The following is a 25,043-nucleotide window of genomic DNA, read 5'->3' on the forward strand; positions in this document are numbered from 1 at the left end:
GGAGGCAACTGGAAAGTTTGAGTTAAGTCTGTGAGAAAAATTGAGAGGTACAGAGCTAGTAGTGATCAGTAGAGAGATAACAGTTGTGCTGTGGGTAAATGCAGGGACAACATACATGCTGTGGAGATGAGAGTTAAGCAGATAATCCTGAAGAGTATCTAGATTTAAGGGACAGAGTAGAAATTGAGACCTTTCTTCAAAAGATACCTTTTGGTTAGCTTTTCCCCTAAAGTCATAGTTTTTTTGTTTGTTTTTAATTTTCCTTTATTAATTTTAGAGAGAAAAGGAGTAAGAGGGAGAGAGAAAGAGAAACATCGATGGGAGAGAACATCAATGGCCGCCTCCTGCATGCCTCCTACTGGGGATTTGGCCCACAACCTGGGCATGTGTCCTGATCGGAAATCGAACTCCTGACCTCTTCATGCATAGGTAGAAGCTCAACCACTGAGCCACACTGCCTGGACTAAAGTCATACATCTTAAAGTCAAATCCTCAAGTTATATGTCTGTCTCATACCCTCTGAAACTTGCAACAATTGTTGATATGTTCACAATACGTACTGTTTCCCAAACTGGGGTAAGAAGAGGAGTCAATGAACAGAGAAGGTAGCAAAGACAAACTTCCTCTTCTATTATCACCTGCCCCAACTTCCGCTGTAACAGAAAAGTAGGACATTTCCCACTTCAGTCATTGTTTCTCATCCAATTTAAGAAGGAAAAAAATGACCTTCTGGTACTCCAAAAATGAATGATTAGGTGCTTAACCTAGAACAGTCTTTCTGTAGGTAGGCTGTTTATTACTTTTCTTTAAAATCGAGTATGTTGATTTCAAAATGGTGGCAGAATGAACGGAAGCTACACAGACCGTCTACCAGAACCAAACTGGAATTACAACTATAACACAGACAAATTGACGGGAAAAAACAACAAAAAAGCAGCTTGCGAGGACCATCCAACCAAAGACACTGACTCGATCCTGGTAGGATTGTGAAGGCGCGAGATGGGGGCTGGGAGCCCACAGACAGCAGCGGCCTTAGCTGGAACCAGCGCCTCGGGTTACACTCCCAGGCGGCTCCACAGCGCAGAGCCGGTACAGAGGCTAAAAAACCCATAGCCACTCACCTTGGGCTTCGGCAGAGGGAGGGCAGACTGGACTGGAACTGTGTGGGGACACCTGGGATTTGGAGGGCACTCAGAGCTTTTGCTGAGTTGCTGCCACGCAAGACGGTGGCCATCTTGCTCCTTCCCAGGGCTCTGGGGAGAGGCAGCAGCCCCTCCCTCGAAGATCCAACCCAACCCTGTGGGGCATTGAAATGCTAATTGGGCTCCTTAACAACCAGCATCTGCCCCACCCTCAGGGAAATCCCCTTATGCTGAGCACCTGAAGGAGTTTTTCAATCAACTGACAACCCAACACTCTTCAAGTAACCTGGACTGCTAGCCTCCAGGCAAAAAGCTAGAGGATAACAGTACCATAACTGGGCTAGCAACTTTAACCAGGAAAAGTAAGACTTGACAATGGTGTTTAACATGGGTCCTCCCTCGCTCATCTAAACCCAGGAGAAGGAGCCATGAACAGCAGAACACCAACACCCACAGGGACAACTTGACAGGCTCCAAAGCCCACTGTGATAGCCAAAATGGTGAAACAGAAACAAAAGCCAAATGAAAGAACAAAAGACCGCCACCGAAAATTAGATCAATGTAAAGCAGTTAGGCTAGTTAACAGAGCTAGAATTCAGAGCCATGATCTTCAGGAAGCTCAACAGCATGAGTAAGGACATAGAGATGCTGAAAATATACCAATTGGAAATTAAAAACCACCAAGAAGAGATCAAAATTGACATATCAGAAATCAAAAACACATTGGAAGGTCTAAAAAGCAGAGCAGAAGAAGCTGAGGACCGGATCAGTGAATTAGAAGACAGAGTAGAAAAAATCAACCAATCAGAAAACCAAAAGGAAAAAAACTAAAAAACAGGAAGACAGCTTAAGAGGACTGTGGGACAACTGGAAACGTAATAATATTCGTATCATAGGAGTCCTCGAAGAAGAATAAAATGATCGAGGGTTAGAGAATATATTCAAAGCAATAGTGACAGAAAACTTCCCTAACTTGGTGAAGGAAGAAGGCATTCAAGTTTAAGAAGCACAGAGAGCCCCAAGTAAGAAGAACCCAAACAGGCCCATACCAAGACACATAGTAATTAAAATGCCAAAAATTAAAGACAAAGAGAGAATCCTAAAAGCAGCAAGAGATAAGCAACAGGTAACCTACAAAGGAAACCCCATAAGGCTCTCAGCTGACTTCTCACAAGTTACACTACAGGCCAGAAGGGAATGGCATGAGGTATCAAGGTCATGAAAAACAAGGATCTGAATCCAACTACTCTACCCAGCAAGGCTATCATTCAAAATAGAAGGTCAAATAAAGAGCTTCCCAGACAAAAAAAGGCTAAGGAAATACATTAGCACCAAACCAGCACTGCAAGAAATGTTAAAAGGACTACTGTAATTAGTAGAAGAAATAGGAAGAAAAATATAACGACCCTAAAAAAAATGGCAATAAATAAATACATATCTATAATCACCTTAAATGTAAAAGGACTGAATGCTCTAATAAAAAGACACAGAGTAGCTGATTGGATAAGAAAGCATGACTCATCTATATGTTGTTTACAAGAGACCCACCTCACAACAAGAGACTCACATAGGTTGAAATTGAAGGGATGGAAAATAATCTCTCAAGCAAACAGAAAGCAAAAAAAAAAAAAGCTGGGGTAGCAATACTCATATCTGATAAAATAGATTTCAAAATGAACACCATAACTAGAGACAAAGAAGGCCACTACATAATATTGAAAGGATCTATCCAACAGGAAGATATAACCTTGATAAACATATATGCACCCAATATAGGAGCACCTAAATATATTTAAAATCTTCTGGAGGACTTCCAAGAAGAAATCTACAGCAACACAATCATAGCAGGGACTTCAACACCCCGTGGATACCACTGGATAGATCCTCTAGACAAAAAAATTAGCAAGGAAACAGAGACTCTAAATGAAGCACTAGACAAAATGGATTTAATAGATATCTACAGAGAATTACACCCCAAAACTACAGAATTCACATTCTTCTCTGGCCTGCGGACCACAGAGTCCCGGGTTCAGTTCCCACTAGGGGCCTGTACCAAAAAACAAAAAAAAAATCAGAATTCACATTCTTCTCAAGTGCACATGGGACATTCCCAAAGATAGACCACATGATAGGAGGACAAACTAAATCTCTACAAGTTCAAGAAGATTGAAATCATATCAAGCATCTTCTTAGATCACAATGGCATGAAACTAAAAATCAATAGCAACAAGAACACGCAAAGACATTTGAACACATGGAGGCTAAATAGCATGTTATTAAACAATGAATGGGTTACTGAGGAAATCAAGGAAGAAATTAAAAACGTGCTGGAAACCAATGAAAATGAACACACAACAACACAAAATCTATGCGATGCAGCAAAAGCAGTTCTGAGAGGGAAGTTCATAGCACTACAGGCCTACCTCAAGACACAAGAAAAATTTCTAATTGACTAACCTCACAACTTAAAGAATTAAAGTAAACAAAAAGAAAACCCCAGAGCAAGTAAGTGGAAAGAAATAGTAAAGATCAGAGCAGAAATAAATGACAAGGAGACCAAAAAAACAATTCAAAGGATCAATGAAACAAAGAGCTGGTTTTTCGTAAAGATAAACAAGATTGATGGACCCTTAGCTGGACTCACCAAGAAACAAAGAGAGAGAACCCAAATACGCAAAATCAGAAATAAAAGAGGAAAAGTAACACCCGACACCACAGAAATGCAAAAGATTGTTAACAGCTACTATGAACAACTATATGGCAACAAATTAGACAGTCTAAGCGAAATGGACAAATTTCTAGAAACACACAGTCTCCCAAAACTGGACTGGGAAGAGATAGAAAACTATCTCTTATTGGGAACAGATCAATAACTACTAAGGAAATTGAAGAAGTAATAAAGACTCTCCCAGCAAACAAAAGCCCAGGCCCAGATAGCTTCATGGGGGAGTTGTACTGAACACTGAAAAAGAACTAACACCCATTCTCCTCAAATTATTTCACAACATTCAAGAAGAAGGAAGACTTCCAAACTCATTCTATGAGGCCAGCATAATTCTAATTCCAAAACCAGAAAAAGAGACTACAAAGATAGAAAACTACAGGCCAATATCCCTGATGAACATAGACGCCAAAATCCTGAACAAAATAATAGGAAATCAGATCCAGCAATACATCAAAAAAATTATTCACCATGACCAAGTGGGATTAATTCCAGGGATGCAAGGTTGGTACAATATTCACAAATCAATAATTGTGATACACCACATAAACAAAATGAAGAATAAAAACCACATGATCATATCAATCGACGCTGAAAAAGCATTTGACAAAATCCAACATCCATTTCTGATAAAAACGCTCAGCAATGTGGGAATAGAGGGATCATATCTCGACATAATAAAGGCCATATATGAAAGACCTACAGCCAACATCATACTCAATGGGCAGAAACTAAAAACATATCCCTTAAGAACAGGAACAAGACAAGGATGCGCACTTTCGCCACTCTTATTTAACATAGTACTGGAAGTCTTGGCCACAGCAATCAGACATGAAGAAAAAATAAAAGGGATCCAAATTGGAAAGGAGGAAGTGAAACTGTCATTATCTGCAAATGACATGATATTATACATAGAAAACCCTAAGGACTCCATTGAAAATCTACTAGACTTAATAAATACATTTGGCAAAGTAGCAGGATACAAAATTAATGTCTAGAAATCAACAGCATTCATATACACCAATGATGAACTCACAGAAAGAGAAACTAAAAAAACAATCCCACTTACCATCTCGGCCAATAAATTAAGATACCCAGGAATAAACTTAACCAAAGAAGTAAAGAAACTATTTGCAGAAAACTACAGGACAACAGGACATTGAAAAAGAAATAGAGGAAGATACAAAAAAGTGGAGGCACATATCTTGTTCATGGATTGGAAGAATTAACATCATTAAAATGTCCATACTACCCAAAGCAATCTATAGATTCAATGCAATCCCCATTAAAATACCACGACATATTTCACAGAACTAGAACAATTATTTCAAAAGTTCATATGGAATCAAAAAAGTCCCCGAATAGCCACAGCAATTTTGAAAAAGGACAAAGTAGGTGGGATCACAATACCAGATATCAGGTTATACTACAAAGTGACTGTAATCAAAACAGCCTGGTACTGGCACAAGAACAGGCATATAGACCAGTGGAACAGAACTGAGAACCCATAAATGGACCCAAGGCAATATGCTCAATTAATATTTGACAAAGGTGGCAAGAGCATACAGTGGAGTAAAGACAGCCTCTTTAATAAACGGTGTTGGGAAAATTGGACAGCTACATGCAAAAAAATGAAACTAGACCATCAACTTACACCCTACACACGAATAAACTCAAAATGGATAAAAGACTTAAATGTGACCCATGAATCCATAAAAATTCTAGAAGAAAATGTAGGCATCAAAATTTCAGACATCATACACAGCAGAATTTTCACTGATACATCTCCTAAGGAAACAGAAACAAAGGAAAAAATGAACCCATGGAACTACATCAAACTAAAAAGCTTCTGCACAGCAAAAGATACAATCATCAAAATGGAAAGGCAACCCACTGTATGGGAGAACATCATTGCCAATGATAAATCAGATAAGGGGTTAATTTCCAAAATATATAGAGTACTCATACAACTCAACAAAAGGAAGACAAAGAACCCAATTAAAAAATGGGCAGAGGAGCTGAATAGACACCTCTCCAAACAGGACATACAAATGGCCAAGAGACATATGAAGAAAGGCTCAACATCACTAACCATCAGAGAGAATCAAATTAAAACAACAATAAGGTATCACTTCACACCTGTCAGAATGGCCGCCATCAACAAATCATCAAACAACAAGTGTTGGCGAGGGTGTGGAGAAAAGGGGACTCTAGTACACTGCTGGTGGGAATGCAGACTGGTGCAGCCACTATGGAAAACAATATGGTGTTACCTCAAAAAATTAAAAATTGAACTTCCATTTGACCCAGTGATACCGCTTCTAGGAATATACCCTAAGAAGCCTGAAACACCAATCAGAAAGAATATATGTACCCCCATGTTCACAGCAGCACTATTTATAATAGCTACGATCTGGAAACAGCCCAAGTGTCCATCAGTAGACGAATGGATAAAAAAGCAGTGGTACATATACAAAATGGAGTACTATACAGCTGTAAGAAAAAAAGATTTCTTATCCTTTGAGATGACATGGAGGGACCTGGAAAGTATTATCCTAAGTGAAATAAGCCAAGTAGAAAAAGACAAATACCACATGATCTCACTTATATATGGAATATAATGAACATAACAGTCTGAGGTATACGGAAGACCCAGAAACGTGGAAGTAGGGCACAGACTGACATCCCTCAGAAGAGGGGGTTGGGGGGGTTAGGAAGAGATAGACCAGAGAACTTATATGCATGTATGCATAATGGACATGGACCACAAAGCCGGGGGCGGGGTATGGGGAGGGGGGTGCCAATGGGGTGAAAAAGGAGAAACATCTGTAACAACAACAACAAAAATTTAAAATAAAAAAAAAGAATAAGATTATAATTTTAAATAAAAATAAACAAATAAAAGGTTAAAATGTAAAAAAATAATAATAATAAACCAGTATGTTCATTTCTTTTCTAGTTCTGAAAGTGAAAATATGAAACCAGGGTAGTTTTAAGAAGCCCACCAACAGCAACCCAGATCTTCCTTAAAAGGAATTATTTTATAACAAGTTAAGATTTTTTCAAAGCCAGCTCAGGGAATGTTAAAATTTTCAATTCCAATTGGAGTTTACAAAGGTCACCCCAAAGTATACTTTTTTTTGCCTGGGGCCACACTTTATCTATGATAGTCCAAATAAATTCAGATACCACAGTATTTTCTTTCTGGACCATCTAAGAATTCACCTGACCTGAATGCTTGTGAACCAGTCTATTATTCTAATTTAGAACAGACTGATCTCCTTAGAATTGAGTTGAAAGTGAACTATTCCAAGAGTATTTAAGCAGGATTTCTGATGCGAAGATTTGTTTACTTATTCAGTTTTAGTCTTAGGCATCTCATGAACAGGCAAGAACAGGAAGTAACTATAAAGTTGTTTCCACTCCATTTAGCTAAGGTGACTCCTCATGTAACTTAAGATCCTTTCCCTATAACCACTAAAAGATCTCCAAGCTCAGATTCAGTAATATTATGTCCATAATACACAATAATGAAGTTAATATGAAGGCGCATGCTCACCAAGTGACTGAAGTTTACACAGAGATCTTAAGTAAAACAGTGTATGACCTACAGCTTATCTGCACATAGAAACATGTAGACACAGAAACAGTAAAAGGCTCTGTGAGCAAACCAAACTTAGACGAGTCTTGATGATGAAATATAGTCTTTTCCAAGCATGACCTTCCTCGTTATTTATAATATCCTTTGGAGCATAATCTTTGAGCCTTAGTGTTTTAACATGTTCAATTCACAGAGTTTTGAAAAAAAGATAGGTTTTTACATTTTATTTTTACTAAAATAAATACTGGGAAAATTAAACAAAATAAACACTCTACTACTTCTAAAACTATTAAAGAATATCACTGTTAGAGGTCATATAGATTTAACAGCCCATTCAAATTTAGTTGCTTATATTTTACACTCCATTGAAGGAAATGATTTAAGCAATTTATTTTAATTAAAAAACATTTTTTTCTTTATTGATTTTAAAGAGAGAGAAGGAAGAGAGAAAGAGAACATCTACTGGCCGTCTCCTACATGCCCCCTACTTGGGATTTGGTCCACAATCTGGGCATGTGCCCTGACCGGTAATTGAACCTGCGACCTCCTGGTGCATGGGTCGATGCTTAACTGCTGAGCCACACTGGCCGGGTGCTAAGTTCACTTTTAAATACTCATTGTTCTAAGTTGTTATCCACATTTTTAAAATATTTTACTTTTAAAATAAATTGCTTAGCCTGGAGCATCAACCCATGCACCAAGAGGTCACCAGTTCGATTCCTGGCCAGGGGACATGCCTGGGTTTCAGGCTTGATCTTCAGTGTGAGGGCATGCAGGAAGGAGTCTATCGATATTCCTGTCTCTCCCTTCTTCTACCTTCCACTCTAAAAATCAATAGAAACATTTTTATTTTTTTTTATCCTTACCCGAGGACACTTTTCCATTTTTTGTTCAGGTAGAGTGGGAGGGAGAGAGGAACAGAGAGAGAGAGAGAAACATCGATGTGAAAGGAACACATCGAGTGGCTGCCACCCACACAACCCAACCAGGGCTGGGGACAAACTGCAACCGAGGTACGTGCCCTTAGCGGGAACCGAACCCAGGTCTCTCAGGACCGCAGGCCGACGCTCTAACCGCTGAACCAAACAGGCCAGGGCCAATAGAAACATTTTTAAAAAATAAAATAAAAATGAACTTAGCTAACCATACTCAGTAAGGGGACCTTTTTGATGGAAAAGAATATGGTTACCAAATAGTTTCAGTCCTGTAGTCTCAGAAGGGTTAAAAGATTTGGAGCATTTTTGTTATCCCTTTTCAAGTATTAAAAAAAAAAATAAAAAAAAAATCACCATATACTTTTAAGTCAAGAAAAGTAGCAAATTAAAACACACAGTTTAAAAACATAACTTGTGGCCCTGGCCAGTTTGACTCAGCGGTTAGAGCATCGGCCTGTGGTCCAGAGAGACATGGGTTCGGTTCCCGCTAAGGGCGCGTACCTCGGTTGCAGTTTGTCCCTGGCCCTGGTTGGTCATGCAGGTGGCAGCCACTCGATGTGTCCCTTTCACATCGATGTTTCTCTCTCTTTCTTCCTCTCTCTTCCTCCCACTCTATCTGAACAAAAAATGGAAAAATATCCTCGAGCGAGGATTAAAAAAACAAACAAACCGTAACTTGTGGTTGTCGGTGGAGGCTGGGCTAGTGGGGCAGCCAGAGTGGGATTTCGGGTCCCAGCCACAAGATGAGGAACCTGAGGCCTTAAGAGGTGAAATGATGAGTTATCCAAGGTGCACAGCTAATTAAGTTAGCAGAGCTGGGATCAGATCTCAGGTGTCCTGCCCCCCAAATTTCTGATCAGGATTGTTAAAATGAGTCTGCGGAAGCAAACCCCCAGTGACTTCTTAAAGCAAATCATTGGACGACCAGTGCTGGTAAAATTAAATTCTGGAGTGGATTATCGAGGGGTCCTGGCTTGCCTGGATGGCTATATGAATATAGCCTTGGAGCAGACAGAAGAATATGTAAATGGACAAATGAAGAATGAGTACGGGATGCATTTATCTGAGGAAACAATGTGTTGTACAACAGCACACAGAAGAAGAGGATATGAAGGCGTCAAGAGTGCAGTACTCTTCAGACTTAGATGTATTTTTTTATGAGATCTTTTTGGGATTTTTTTGATATAATTTGTCGAATTTCATAAGGGTGATTTTTCACTGACATGTGAATAAGGTAAATGTATACAGTTGTAGATTTAATTGTAATGAATTCTTTCATATTTAAGTTTCAGTCATTTTGTGTTACCTCTGTGTCAGCGTGCAGAATGCAAAGAGAAATTTAAAAGAAGAAAGGAAAAAAATATATAACTTGTGTTTAATAATCAATGTAAAGGGTCTATTTGGTTTACTTGGTCATCTGAAAATATACTTACACTTTTCAGTAGCTTTCTTGCTTTTTTTGTTCTCTCAAGAGTAAACATTCTCTAACAAACTTCAAAAACTGCCCAAGATTAGAATTTAAAAGTAGCTTCCTACTACTGCTCTTGGTTTATACTTTGCTTAGGCCCCACAATGTCTATATTCTTCTGGAGATTTTTTGGTAATTCTGTACTTAGTTATCATTTTAATGTGGTATGGCTTCTCTTCTACAATACCACCCACTCAATATTGTTTTTTCATTGGTTGTTTTATTTTCAGTTTCTTTTAATAATAGTCAGTGTTTAGATTATGACATACTTATTCAGAAATTCCTCTATCTCATATAACTGCATACAGACACATTTCTTAGAACCAACATTCCACTTTATGAATTAGAGTATCTGTTGTAGGAAAATATGAGCAGTAAAATGTAGAATATCTTCTAACAACGCCTTAGTACTTCAATACCACATTATTGATTCCTTACAGTTATGGACCAAATGTTTATGTTCCTTCAAAATTCATATGCTGAAATCCTAATTCCCAATGTGATGGTATTTAGAGGTTGGGGCCTTTGTGAGATGATTAAGTCATGAGGATGGAGCCATCACTAATGGAATTAGTGCCCTTATAAAGGAAACCCTACATAGCTCTCTCTCTCTCCTTCCACCATGTGAGGATACAACATGAAGACTGCAAACCAGAAGGGAATTCTCACCAAAACTTGACCATGTTAGCACCGTGATCTCCAACTTCTAGCCTCCAGAACGTGAGAAGTTTCTGTTGTTCATAAGCCACCTAGTCTATGGAGCTCTGTATAGCAGCCTAAGACACTTATCAAATTAGGTTTATACATGTAAATGTATGAGTACAAGTAAATATACATACATATATATTTTTTTAATACCAAGGTGCTTCATATTTATATTTAAACTAAAAACTATTAACTTGTGATTAGCTCTATATGTTTCAATGATCTTCCTTACTGCTGACAAGATGAATGATAAATTGGTGTTGCTATTTCTTTGGCTGGATTAGATTAAGAAACAATGACAATTAAAGGGTTTCAGCTATGCCCTGATTAAAGTGTTACTGTCATTAATTTGTTTCTGAAATAATCTCATTAGAAAAGTAATTACTGTGCTTCTAGAACTAGACTCCAGATACCGGGTGTTCTGTATTTTAATTCCTATGTTATAATTCCCTTTTTAAACTCAAACCAAATATAGTTACAGTGCTGCTAGATTTAAATCTCACAGAAACCCCAGTGAATTATTCACATGAATCCCAGCCTGTTAGCTCACTTCTTCAAAAGCACACATTCATGTCCATCATCCAACTGCAAAAAAAAAAAATATGCTCATATAACACATACCCAGGATCATGTTATTGGATACTTGAAAAAGCACAACAAATTTTCTCATTTTAAAAATAAAAAAACAGGGACCACTGTAAGACCAGTGGAGTAATACATGAAACTTACATGATATTCTAAAGCAAATAAAATAAAGGAGCATCTAATGGCCTTTAAAACACTGGTTTGCAAGGCATTAAGTCTTGCAAAAACAGCTTTTCAAAAAACATGTTTTATTAAAAAGTTGGGTTTTTTTAGTTTAGGAAAAGCACTCTGATTAATCAAACTAACAAAACTGTAGTTACACTCTGTAAACAGTTACGAAATCCCTGGAGTATAAAGGCGGAACTTAATAGAGAGGAGTACAGGAAAAAAAACCACACCAACTAACTAAACTGTCTCACACATTATACTGAAGGCTCATAATCTCAATTCACTATACTTTCATTAGCATGAAAAATACTTTCATTAAAATCATTCCATAGAGTAAGGTATTTTTTCACTTTGACATATACTTTCAAGTATGTTAAAATCAGACTTATAAAGAAAAAAGTATTAAAATAGGTATTTAAAACATATATAAATATGTACTTAAATACCCTTCAAGTATTTTCCACTAACAGGGTTCTCATAACACCAATATTTTGTTTTTATACATGTACACAGCATGAAATATCCTTACATATACATTCTATATATTATGTACAGTTGGTCTCAAGCTGGAACAGTGGCGCATCTCAGCTCTATTATAGAACCAGTCCATTTGGACTGAAATCCTTCTTTCAAAACTCTTTCCAGAGATGAGGAAGGACGTAAGCGCCCAAAGCAATAATTATCTAGACTTCCAAGAGGGCCAGAAACAAAGCTTACCTTCAGAACTATGAAATAACCCATATCTAACAAACTAAAATTAAAAAAAAAAAATTCATTTTGGTACAAACTAGCTCCTAGTCAAATATGGGTTTGGAACACGATTTAAAAGAATGGATGAAAAGACAGGTTGATTTGTCAAAATTAAGCTCAAAATGAGTTTAAAAAAAATGGCACAGCCCTGGCCAGTTTGGCTAAGCAACAGAGCGTCAGCCGCAGACCAGTAAGTCTCAGATTCGATTCTCGCCAAGGGCACATACCTTGGTTGTGGTTCGTCCCCGACCCTGGTTGGGGTCGGGCAGGAGGCAACGAGTCGATGTGACCCTCTCATGTCAATGTTTTTCTCTCCCTCCATTTCTCTCCCTCTCTCTCTCCTCCTTCCATTCTTTCTCAAGATAAATGGAAAAATATCCTTGGGTGAAGATTAAAAAAAAAAAGAATGGCACAGCCCAAATCACTAAGCAGTAAGAGAAGTATATTTCAAGTAAAGCAGTTGGTAATTACACCATAGGGTGATTAGACTATAAACATGGTTTTTAAGCCGCGAGAGAGTGAGGCCGCAAAAGTCGAAGCACAAAGTGGCGAGGGACAACTGTATAAATAAAGAATCCTACTTTGCAGAAATTCATTTATCGCGGTAGAGTCTGGAACTGATTAACCATGATAAACGAGGGCCGACTGTAATCTACAAGAGAGACCCAAAACAGTGAAGGGATTTGAATAAATGAACAAGAGATTCATTCCACATTCAACAAATAGTTACTGAGCACTATTCCCAGGATATAACTATATAAAAAAAAGACAAGGTTTCAGGCTCTCATGCAGTTTACACTACAATGTGGACATCTTCCTGCTCAACCAAAAAGAACACACGAGAGGGTGAGACAGATTTTTTTTTTAAATCTGAAGGTAAGTAGAAATCTAGTACAAAAGAAAGAATATGGAATTAGATAACATAAATTCAAATCCTAACTTGACCATCACCTCAGTCTTAGTTTCCTGACCTGTAAAATACAGATGAAAGTGATCACATAATTTTAAGAATCAAATGAAACAATAAATATAAAAGTGTTCTTTAAACTGTGTTAATGAAGGAGGATCACATTTCTTCTGCACAAAACACCAAAGAATACAACAAGGTTTCACCAAAAGGTAGTAGCCATAGCAGACAGATTTCAACTCCATAAAATTCAGTGTTGCCCTGGCCGGTTTGGCTCAGCAGTTGGAGTGTCGGCCTGTGGTCCCGAGAGACCCGGGTTCAGTTCCCGCTAAGGGCATGTATGTCAGTTGCAGTTTGTCCCCGGCCCTGGTCGGTCGTGCGGGTGGCAGCCACTCGATATGTCCCTTTCACATCGATGTTTCTCTCTCTCTCTCTGTTCCTCTCTCCCCCTCCCACTCTACCTAAACTAAAAAAAAAAAAAAAATTCAGTGTTTATCAAAGATGGAATGAACTTAATGACCTGTTGACAAAAATCCAGAAAAACATTATAAGTTGACATATCATGTCCACAATAGTCATAAAGTCTAAGATTTGCTCTTACCTTCTTTGGAGAAGAAGCAAAATTATTATATATAGTATTAAATATATGCTAGATTAAGTTTCTGTATGCATGATGCAAATGAAAGATGATTGTTATATCTGAATCAATCTGTTCGAGTCTATTTTCCCATCATAGGTTTGGTATGAGAATTGAATAAGATAGTATAACTCCCTAGCACAAACCATTTTCAAAAATGTCCCTTTTAGTTTGCTGCTTATAAACTCTGTCCATGTACACTCAATTTTCATTATTTACTATTCACAGAGCAAAGATATCTAATTAAATAGGAAGGAAATATTTTAACCACAAAATTATTTTTAAAAGCAAATAACCACTAGCACATTCAAAAAGATTCTGTTAAGAAAAATTAAGTTCTACAACTTTATATGGAAACCTCGTATTGATTTTTTTTTTTTTTTAAAGAAGATCTGGAAAATACAGTATTAGTAACCTTGCATTCATTCCTCTATTAAAAAGAAAAAATCGTACTAACCACCTATCATGTGCTAATCATTTGTAATTAAAGGTTTTTTTCTCTGTAACTGAAGATTTTTAACCAGGTACACTCTATAGAAAACAAGAGAAAATCTAACCTGGATTCTGGCTATAAAAAGGTCCTCCATTCATCTGATTCTGAAGGCTTGTTTGTGAAGTTATGGAAGGAGGGCGTCTATAGGGCAATGAGCCCCCTACTGTTGGGGGAGTATGGCGGGAGGCAGGTCTATTCATGCTGTAGAACTGAACAGGATGACCTGGAAAAGGAAAAGAACATAAAGTTGCCATTAAAGGAAAATTATCTCAAGACAATGAAATACTTTAGGTACAATGTCTGAAAAATAGCAATGAAAGATAAGATTATGAAAAATAACAATGTTTAGCTAATTAGTTATCTGAAAAACAATGCAAGTTATTGCTCAGCTGACATTATATCAAAATACAAAAGCAGGAAAGTAGATTAATGATTAGGTCTGGAAAAACTACATCTAAATAGATTACTAATTAATATTATAATTTTATTAAATTAATAATTTGACAGATTTCAAAATCATCACAATTAATTAAAATGTATGGCTCCCTTCCTCCACCTCCCATTCCCCAAAATCCACTAAAAACACTGAAAATTAAAACTCAACAAGGTAAGAATGATGTTTGGGAAAGCAAAAGAAAAAATAAGACACACAGTCTTATTCCAAAATAAAAATAAAGATAAAAATAAAAATTAGTAAATTTAGGTAGTAAAACAATTAAAGGAAAAGAAAATATTTCCAGCAAAAGGTCAAGTGACATAATCAAATCAAACACATCTTTATTCAATCAAAGACATCCATCTCTAAAACTAGATTATTTGTCTTAAAATTAGTTTGAGAACTTTACAATTATGAAAAAAGCTAAGACACAAAAAGTGATTCAAAATATATCTTATTATTAGTATCATCCCTGAATGTGTACATATTTATCAATACTTTCACTGTATTTTGATCTCTGAGAGTACTTCAATAACAAATGCCAACTGAAGACAATCTTTTCTAACCATCCAATTTCCTACAGCAATCCAGTTCCTAAATTTTATCTTCACTCCCCCGACTCAAAATCATTCAGCTGGAGGTCGACTGTTACAGACAAAGCACCCAAGAGAGATCACTCCAACAGGCAAGAGAGGAAGAGAGGGCCCCCACCAGGTAGCTCAGTTAACTAGTTAGAGCATCATCCCGATATACCAAGGTTGCAGGTTCAATCTCTGGTAAGGGCACATATAAGCAGCAAGCAATGAATACATATATAAGTGGAATAACAAATAGATGTTTCTCTCTCTCCCTTTCTCTCTAAGATCAATAAAAATAAAATTAGAAAAAAAACAAGAGAGGAAGAGAAGGAGTGAAGAGCAGTATCGGGAAGAAAAGAGAAGGGAAGGAGCAAGGATAAGGGGAAGAAAAAGAAGATGAGGAAAAGAAATGAGAAAGGGCAAGGGAGAAGGGAAGAGAAGATGAAAGGAACAAAGAAAAAACACGTTATCCATGACTGTAAAATGGTTTTACATGACTAAAATTGGTCTTCAGGAAATCCATAAATTTATCAAACCTGGACTCATATAAATATTATCATAGCCAAGCAGGTTTGGCTCAGTGGTTGAGTGTCGACCCATGCATCAAAAGGTCACCGGTTCCATTCCCAGTCAGGGCACATGCCTAGATTATGGGCCATATCCCCAGTAGGGAGCATGCATGAGTCACCCAATCAATGTTCTCTCTCCCCCTCACTTTGAAATCAATAAAGAAAACAAACAAAAAGAATATCATAAAAGCACTCAAGATCTGCTACAACTTCTGACTTCTCTGCACTGGGAGCTCTCCCGCCATACCTCTCATCCCCTAAAAATGTATGCCTGCACCAAGTTTATCTCCACCCCTTCCTTGGTCAGGAGCACCTCTCAGCTGCTGAACTGGTCACTGTCTGCAGTGGTGACAGATGAGAGCCTTAGCAGCTTGGCAACACCACCTCCCCTGACCTCACTTATTTCTATCTGCAGCTTCTAAACCAGCACAAGAGACATCAACACAGCAGCCAACTTCAGGTTGAAGGAAAAATGGCGGCGGAGTGAACGGAAGCTACACAGACCGTCTCCCAGAACCAAACTGGAATTACAACTATAACACAGACAAATTGACGGGAAAAAGCAACAGAAAAGCAGCTTGCGAGGACCATATAATGAGGGACACTGACTCGATCCCGGTAGGCTTGCGAAGGCGCGAGACGGGGGCTGGGAGCCCACGGTCCGCAGCTCGGCAGCGGCCTCAGCTGGGAGCAGCGCCCTCGGGTTACACTCCCAGGCGGCTCCACAGCGCAGAGCCGGGACAGAGGCTAAAACTGCCACAGCCACTCACCTTGGGCTCCGGCAGAGGGAGGGCAGACTGGACTAGAACTGTGTCGGGACACTCGGGGTTTGGAGGGCGCTCAGAGCTTTGGCTGAGTGCAGCCACGCAGGACGGTGGGCACATTGCTCCTTCCCAGGGCTCTGAGGAGAGGCAGCAGCCCCTCCCTCGAAGATCCAACCCCACCCTGTGGGCCATTGAAGTGCTAATTGAAGCTCTTTTAACAACCAGCATCTGCCCCACCCTCGTGAAATCCCCTTTTGCCGAGGACCTGAGGGAGTTTTTCAATCAACTGACAACCCAAAACTCATCAAGTAACCTCGACTGCTAGCCTCCAGGCAAAAAGCTAGAGGATAACAGTACCTTTCCTGGACTGGCAACTTTAACCAGGAAAGTAAGACTTGACAGTGGTGTTCAACGTGGGTCCTCCCACGCTCATCCAAACACAGGAGAGGGAGCCACAAACAGCAGAACACCAACACCCACAGGGAAAACTTGACAGGCTCCAAAGCCCACAGTGATAGCCAAAATGGTGAAACACAGAAACAGAAGCCAAATGAAACAGCAGCCAACTTCATTGGGGCTGAGGCTGCTACAGTAGGGGTGTCAGGTTCTGGGACTGTGTTTGGGAGTCTCATCAGTGGTTATGCCAGGAAGCAATAGCTCTTCTCCTACACCATTCGGGGCTTTGCCCTCTCAGAGGTCATGGGGCTCTTTTGCCTGATGGTGGCCCTTGTCATCATCCTTGTCGCCATGTGAAGGAGCTGTCTCCACCTCCCATAGTTCCTTCTCCCATGTCTTGTCTGCCCTGTATGTTCCTTTTCCTATACCTCCCCAGGCAGCCTGGGGAAAATGGTTGGCTCAGGGTGTGACAGAGGGAAGATAAATAAATAATTAAAAAAAAGAAAAAAAAAAGATTTGCTGTATCATTTAATACTCTTACATATGACATTACTGAAACGTAAAAATCAATTCTGTTGTATAAAAATCTTGAGCACTGAAGCTTAAACAGCTGGGCTGGTGTGGCTCACTAGTTGAGCCTTGACCCATGCACCAACAGGTCACCGGTTCCATTCCCGGTCATGGCACATGCCCAGGTTGTGGGCCCAATCCCCAGTGGGGGGCATGCAGGAGGCAGCCAATCAATGTTCTTCCCTCTCAGTGATGTTTCTATCTCTCTCCCTTTCCCTTCCTCTCGCTCTAAAATCAATAAAGAAAAAACATTTTTTAAAAAAAAGCTTAAACATAATGCACTGTCAAGTCACTGTAACCATGCTAAAAAATATAAAACCAGTATGAACTATTAGTTAAAAGATACATTTGTCATTTGAACACCAGATACAAATATATTATTGGCATTTTAGTAATTAATCTGTAACAAGCTAATACAAACCTTAGATCATCAAGTTAAAAACATCTGGTAATTAACACCATTATGAATTTTATAGTTAGAGCCAACCTAAAATCTCACATAATAAATCCTCAGGGATTCAGAGACACTAGATAAAAGAGACTATTCATACCATTAATAAGGCATTTATAATTTGCTTTGGGTTGAAAAACCAAAACAAAACTACAGTTTAATTACCACAGGCCTAAATGTAAAACCTAAAATGAATAACATCTAGAAGAAAACAGGACAAAATCTTTATGACAGTATGTAAAATAAAGAGCTTATAAATATGACACCAAAAGCACAATCCACAAAATAAATAAAATAAATAAAATGAAATGAAAATCTAAACTCACACAAAAGTCTGTGTGTAAATGTTTATGGCAGTTTTAGTCATCATCACCCCAAACAGAAAACAATCCAAATGTTTCTCAACTGGGAAAGGAATAAAAAAATTGTATACATCCATACAGAACACTACTCAGTAACAAAAAGGAAAATAATGAAACATGCAACAACATGGATAAATATTAAATGCAATGTGCCAAAAAGCCAGACAAAAAAAGCTACATACCACATGCTTCCATTTACATGATATTCTTTTTTTTTTATCCTCACCTGAGGACATTTTTCCATTTTTTGCTCAGATAGAGTGGGAGGGAGGGAGAGGAAGAGACAGAGAGAGAGAAAAACATCGACGTGAAAGAGACACATCGAGTGGCTGCCACCCACACGACCAACCAGGGCCGGAGACAAACTGCAACTGAGGTATGTGCCCTTAGCGTGAACCGAACCCGGGTCTCTCTGGACGGCAGGCCGATGCTCTAACCGCTGAGCCAAACCAGCCAGGGCTTACATGGTATTCTTACAAAGGCAATACTTGAGAGACAAAAACAAAACAAAACAGATCAAGTGGTTGCCAGGGGCTTGGAGTGAAAGGAATGGACTGACTACAAAGGAGGTATGGAGGTAATTAGGGGATGTTAAGACTGTTTCTACATTTTGAATGTAGTTGTGGTTTTATCAGTGCATACGATTCAAAACAAAGAAATACACATTAACAAGGTTAAGTTTTACTGTACATAAACTATACCTAAATAAAATGAGAAAAACGTACTTGGTGATTCAAAGACACAGCATAAAAAATACTATAGCTATATAAATTCCTATTGAGGCATTTACTACCTTGCTTTTTAAAAAAACTATCATTATCTACTCATACAACAAATGTTTATTCAGGAGATATTCTGAACCAGCACATATTATTAAATTATAAAAATGTTGACTCTCTGGTGGGGATGATTTGTCCTTTCTGGGCCTACAGCGATTTCAGGTTATATTCTTTATCCATGCAGGAGCACAACAAAATTCCTAAATTTAAGTAGCCAGTGTGGCCAAAGAGAGCTGTATGTAGATCAAAGAACAGCCCATGTTGACGTTTATGCACTGGAGAAAGTGTTTCTTAAAAAGTGCTATTACAGAAGCTATCCCATAAAACATCATCCAAAATCCATCTTAACTGAAAAAGTGTCTTTTAACACATTTAAACATCTGCTTATAGCAGCAGAGTTGAATATATACTCTATGAAGTACTTGGCAAACTACGGTGATGTGTATCCATATCCATACACACACACATTTTTATAACAAATAAGAACTTATTTATTAACCAGCATCACTATTACCTTTGCAAATATATTTTGTAGCAACTGAGTCCTTCTCTCCTTTCCAATCAAAAAAGATTTTAGGCTATAATTTTTAAACAATAAAACACCAACCTTAAATAACACTTAAGAAAACCTGAAATTCTTTAAAAGTCCATTGTCTATGTGTTTCCAATGCTGCTATAATGAGCAACAGCTTCTGTTATAATAGACCTATAGAGACTTACAAATAGCTATATCAAATATAAAATATACCTTAGAATTAGTCAGACTTTTCTTTTTCTTTTTTAAATTTGTTTTTATTGATTTGAGAGAGAGAAAAGGAGAGATAGAAACATCAATGAGAGAGAAATATCGATGGGCTGTCTCCTGCAGATCTGCTAATGGGATCGAACCTGAAACCCAGGCATGTGCCCTAATTGGGAATTGAACTAGCCAGCTCCTGGCACATGAGACAATGCCCAACCCACTGAGCCACACCAGCTGGGCAGACTTTTCTTTTTGTTAATAACTTAACCTGTAACAAACAATATTTCTAATGACAACTTCTTAAAAGTATACAAGATAGTTCCAAACTAAATTCACAAATCTTTAGTAAATGAAATTCAAGCAATAATGTATATTTGTGCTGCTCTGCTGGAAGAAATATCTGAGAAACTTTACCCTGATTTCCTCAGAATATTTTATTTTGATCAAGTGCCATTTTCAAGGTAGTAAATTATTCTTCATATATACATATATGTGTGTGCACGCACACACATAACAAACAAACAAACAAACAAAAATCATAAAGCCACAGTCCCAGGTAATAAAAGACCAGATGATTGGATTTTGCCTGCCAAGGAAAAGCCAATACTCACCAGTAGGGGGAGTAGAAGAAACAACAGGGGGAGTTGGAGAAGTGAAGCCATCAGCAAGGGTCTGGGCACTCCCAGAAGCTGTGTCTGGGGCAGCTGAGGAAGGGACAGTAGCAGGAACAATAGGGGCAGGGGCAGATGCAGAAGTAGCAGGAAGGGGAGGAGTACCAGCAGAGCCAGCAGGGGCTGAGGGGAAATAGGAGTAAGAGGCGGCATTAATAAGGCAATCCCATTAGGCAGGACTAGAACAGGCATTAGAGAACTTAATGTTAGATATTCAATGCTCAACACTAACCAAAGAATAGAAGAGAGTGTTAAAGAGCAAAAAGAATAAAGCTGATGTTAAAGGATTATTAGGTGTGCACGAAATAGTCCAAGATACCAGGGTAATGTATAGATATGTACAGATATTTTAATTCATTAAGAACAAGCATTCCTTTTTACCTGAAGGCCACTATTCTGCAAGAAAAATGATCCCTTTATACTGTAATCTTTAGTATAACATTATGTAAATAATACACAAAACCAAACACTAGGAAACAACAGCATTCCATTCCAATTTACCCAAGTCAGAAAATAAACATATGTTCCAAACATAAATATCTCATCAGGTAAAATACCATTTAGAAAAACTCAAATATCTCTCTTTCACGATTTTTAAAAAGGTATTATCTATTTGTTATTAGGATAAGTAAATTAAATATGTGATATTCTATACCTATGTCTTTTGTGTCATGCTTTTAAAACTGAATTTAAACTTTGGTGTCCTCAGATTAAATAAGTACATTTTTCTGTTTCAGAAAAAAACAGACGATAGCATTTTGGAGACTAGTAAGTTCCAACACTCCACTAAATTTAATTGTCAAAACTACTTTGATATTTGTCCAGTCGTTTGTTACAAATATGATTGTCACACTGAGTTCCCTGTGTCCAAGACATGCAATGTCAACACACTAGCTGGAATTAAACACAGAACATACCAAGGTGGTACCTGAAACCACAAAGCACCAAGATACAGCACCAAAGACATAAAACCAAAGTACAGAGAAGTATGTGAGCATAAATTTACAAATCACTTGGTTACAATAACAAATGCATAATAAAGATTTCCCAACATTTATGGAGTCCTGAAGGAAAAACAATTCCTTATTACAAAGAAAGCCCACTGTAATTAAATCAGAAATTGAATTCAAAATCAGAAAAGACAAGTGAAGATGAAGCACCATTCATGTTTTACCTGGAAAGACACTGGGAGGAGAGGGAGTAGGAACAGCAATGGGAACTCCTACACTCCCACTTCCACTGTTCTCCCGACTGCTGCTCCGACTACTTGGGTGGCTTCCTCCACTACTCCCACTGCTGCTAAAGAAATAGGAGCCACCAAATCATGAGTATTTATATACAGTAAGAGATTTCCAGCATTTCCCAATATTTTCTGAAATGAATATAGTAACAATAAAGATAATTCAAGTCTTCCAATTCAAATATGAATTTCTTTATTAGTAGGGGGAAAAGCTGAGTTCGATACTTGTTTGACCACCTTTTAGTAAGTATATATTAAAGAAATCGAGAAAGAAAACAATTTTATAAACATATATGATAAATGATGGGGCTCAACACATAAAAATAATACTTCCTTTTACTCTAGATTAATGCCCGTCTGAAAAAACTTCTTTTATAATAAAACATAATTTTCCTAGATTACTTGATTAATTTTATTTGTAATAATATCTTGATATATGTAGCCCATATTAATGTTTGATTGCATGTAGTTTTTCATCTGTAAAGTTTCACCAAAAAACAACTTGAAATTTCCCATATCTGGCCCACAATTTTTTTAAGGTTAACTATAACTATTAATTTTGCAGAGAAGGTTGTACTTTAACATGTCTTTTTTCCCCAACTTCCTGACTGCTCAAAGTTGCATCAGAACATGAGGAAAGAGAGGTGGAATCAGATGAGGTTTGGGAGAGTAGAGTGAGGAAAAGAACTTAGTGCTTGAAAAATGAGAGAGATTTAACTGAAGTTATCTGAACAAATAATGGTACTATGACCATCACATTTTGCACTGAGGTAGAGAAAATACCTGTAAGTTCGATTTCTTTGATTCACAGAAGCTGTCCTCACAGGGCTCTGCTGCGAGGGAGCCATATTACGGGTTGGGCTAGGTACGTAATCATTTGGTACCACTGGAGGACGCACTGGCTCCAGTGTGCGATAGGGGGAGTGCCGCCTACAAAAAGAAGAGCGTATGTATTGTGTGATTAGCAAGTTTCGGCACAAGAAATTCAGAGCTGCCAGTAGTGAAATACACTTTGTACTCACAGATAGAAAAATGTGTTTTTACATAACCCAGCTACCAATTTCAGTCTTTCCTTAAGTATCACTTCTCCATCATTAGGGTTTAGATGAGTATTGTTATTTTTTTAGTCTCCAACCTCATTTCCCTGTGCTAATGCAATTTTGTTCATTCATCCTCAGTGAGCACAAAAATTCTCCCACCAAGTAAGCCAATGTTTCCCAGACTCTTCTTTTCTTGGATGAGTTCAAATTATTTTAGTACCATGTCAAAGTCTCCCAACTACCTTGCATACATGCACCAATTATCTTCCTCAGCCCTCTCCCTAACCAAAAATACTCAAAGGCTCCACAAGCCCCACACTGATGATCAGCAGCAATTATAACCCTATATTTCCTTTTCTATATAGTCAATACACAGAAATCAAACTATATCCATACACTAAAATAAACAAGTTAATCTCATCTTCCATTCTCACCTCACTTTCTCCTTTAATTTTCACCTGAGTTCAACATTTAAAAAGAAGAAAAAAGAAAAAGACCTAAGTCTTCCAACCTTATGTACTCTGAACTGTAAAGTACAAAAATAAACTGGGTTTTATTAACTATTTCCCCTTTTCCTCAAAATTTCCTTTTAAAGGCAGAGAATGAGAAGAGTAAGAAAGGAAATAATTTCCAAATTCCTTTTTGGTGTTAACATTTAGGTAGTTTTAAAATTGTTTTTTTGAATTACAGTTTACATTCAATATAATTTTGTATTAGTTTCAGGTGTACAATGTATGGTTTCCAAATTCTTTACGACAATGATAAATCCTCAACTGACATTTTGTAAATGAGACTTTGGTCTTTAAAAGAATAAAAATAGGGATCTCAAAATGTGAGAATTTAAAAGCTTTCTTTTCCTGAAATGATGTTGCACACTTAACTTATGAATTTCTCAATAATTCATTTCCCCAAAGCTCCCAAGTTTCCCTTAAATACTGCTCTCCCGCCCAGCCGGTATGGCTCAATGGATTGTGTGTTCTCTCATGGTCAGGGCACATGCTGGTGTTTCCGGCTCGATCCCCAGTAGGGGGTGAGCAGGAGGAAACTGATCAATGTTTCTCTCTCACATGGATCTCTCTCACTCCCTTTCTCTCTCTCTAAAAAATATTTAAAAACATATTTAAATACTGCTCTCCTGGGTTACTCAAATTATGGTTCACTGATTTTGGATGAGAGCACTCTGCAAGGACCCCATCCACTCCACTACCCTCAAAATCTCCTTGCATAAACACACACACACACACACAAATTTATACTAAGAAGGGGGGGCATTAAATGAGATAGAGTCAAAGAACAAAAAAAAAAAACAATGTCAAGACTTTGCATTTAATGCCCTAGCCAGTTTGGCTCAGAGGTTAGAACATTGGCCTGCGGTCCCGAGAGACCCGGGTTTGGTTCCCGCTAAGGGCGTGTGTACCTCAGTTGCAGTTTGTCCCCGGCCCTGGTTGGTTGTGTGGGCGGCAGCCACTCGATGTGTCCCTTTCACTTTGATGTTTCTCTCTCTCTCATTCTTCCTCCCACTCTATTGGAACAAAAAATAGAAAAATGTCCTCGGGTGAGGATAAAAATAAATAAATAAATAAAACATTTTTTTTAAAAAAGACTATGCATTTAAAATATTAAAAAGAAGTTTAGGCATCTCTGAAATTATGATGTAAATATAAAAAACATAAAATTGGAAATTGATTAATTTACAAACAAATTTTTCCCAGACAACAAAAATGTTCTGTTTCAAGACAGGAAAAAAATCTTTGCTGATTGAGAACTATACACTGAAGGCAACACTATAATCAAGGTAAAAAACAAGGAATACAGAAACAAAAATATGGTGACTAGGTAAAGACTACAAAATGGCCAGACTATGACCATCAACCAGTCTGTGGTGCTCAGAGACTAAGAATCCTGCAGACCCCTTGCTAATACAAAGGAAAACAAATATTGGTATATGAGTAAATCTTCAAAATTTGAGAGCAACAGAAAATTTTATTTTACTAGAGACTACAGATTGCTAACAATCTTGATTTAAAACTTAACAAAATCAGTCAGGTACTATACATGATAGAACTGTAGACATTCCACAAAAAAATAAAGCAAATACTTCCTCTTGATCTGACTCTCTACTCTTATCTCTGCAAAATTATACCCTACCATGTCATCTACATTCTACCCTGGAGTTTAAATCTTATTTGACCTACTAAACTCGTTCCTCTCTAATAAAGCAGAATTCTTTTTTCCCCACCCCAAATAAAATCCTATTCTTGGCTGGAATTCATTTATATTATTTCCCACTGTCCTAACTATAATTCCCAATATTATCCTCCTTTATATTCCA

The 25,043-nt window shown here is 37.8% G+C and overlaps 1 protein-coding gene and 2 pseudogenes across 22 annotated transcripts in view; 2 read left to right on the forward strand and 1 right to left on the reverse strand.

Annotated features, from left to right (window-relative positions):
• ABI2 (abl interactor 2) overlaps positions 1-25,043 on the reverse strand; it is a 183,063-nt gene that overhangs the window by 16,402 nt on the left and 141,618 nt on the right. For 7 of the 22 annotated variants that reach the window (XM_036253531.1, XM_036253518.1, XM_036253529.1 and 4 more), the window contains 3 exons: positions 22,455-22,601; positions 21,606-21,730; positions 14,178-14,336 (listed from right to left, as the gene is read on the reverse strand). In XM_036253531.1, coding sequence (XP_036109424.1) covers positions 14,178-14,336; positions 21,606-21,730; positions 22,455-22,601 — 431 coding nt within the window. Of the gene's footprint in view, positions 1-560; positions 654-14,177; positions 14,337-20,371; positions 20,555-21,605; positions 21,731-22,454; positions 22,602-25,043 lie in introns of all 22 variants that reach the window. The other 15 variants (XM_036253528.1, XM_036253522.1, XM_036253525.1 and 12 more) reach the window with 4 other exon arrangements.
• Positions 9,250-9,512, forward strand: LOC118625135 (annotated as a pseudogene).
• LOC118625136 lies at positions 15,948-17,264 on the forward strand (annotated as a pseudogene).

This window comes from Molossus molossus, unplaced genomic scaffold, assembly GCF_014108415.1.
Source record: "Molossus molossus isolate mMolMol1 unplaced genomic scaffold, mMolMol1.p scaffold_m16_p_11, whole genome shotgun sequence".
Lineage (NCBI taxonomy): Eukaryota > Metazoa > Chordata > Mammalia > Chiroptera > Molossidae > Molossus > Molossus molossus.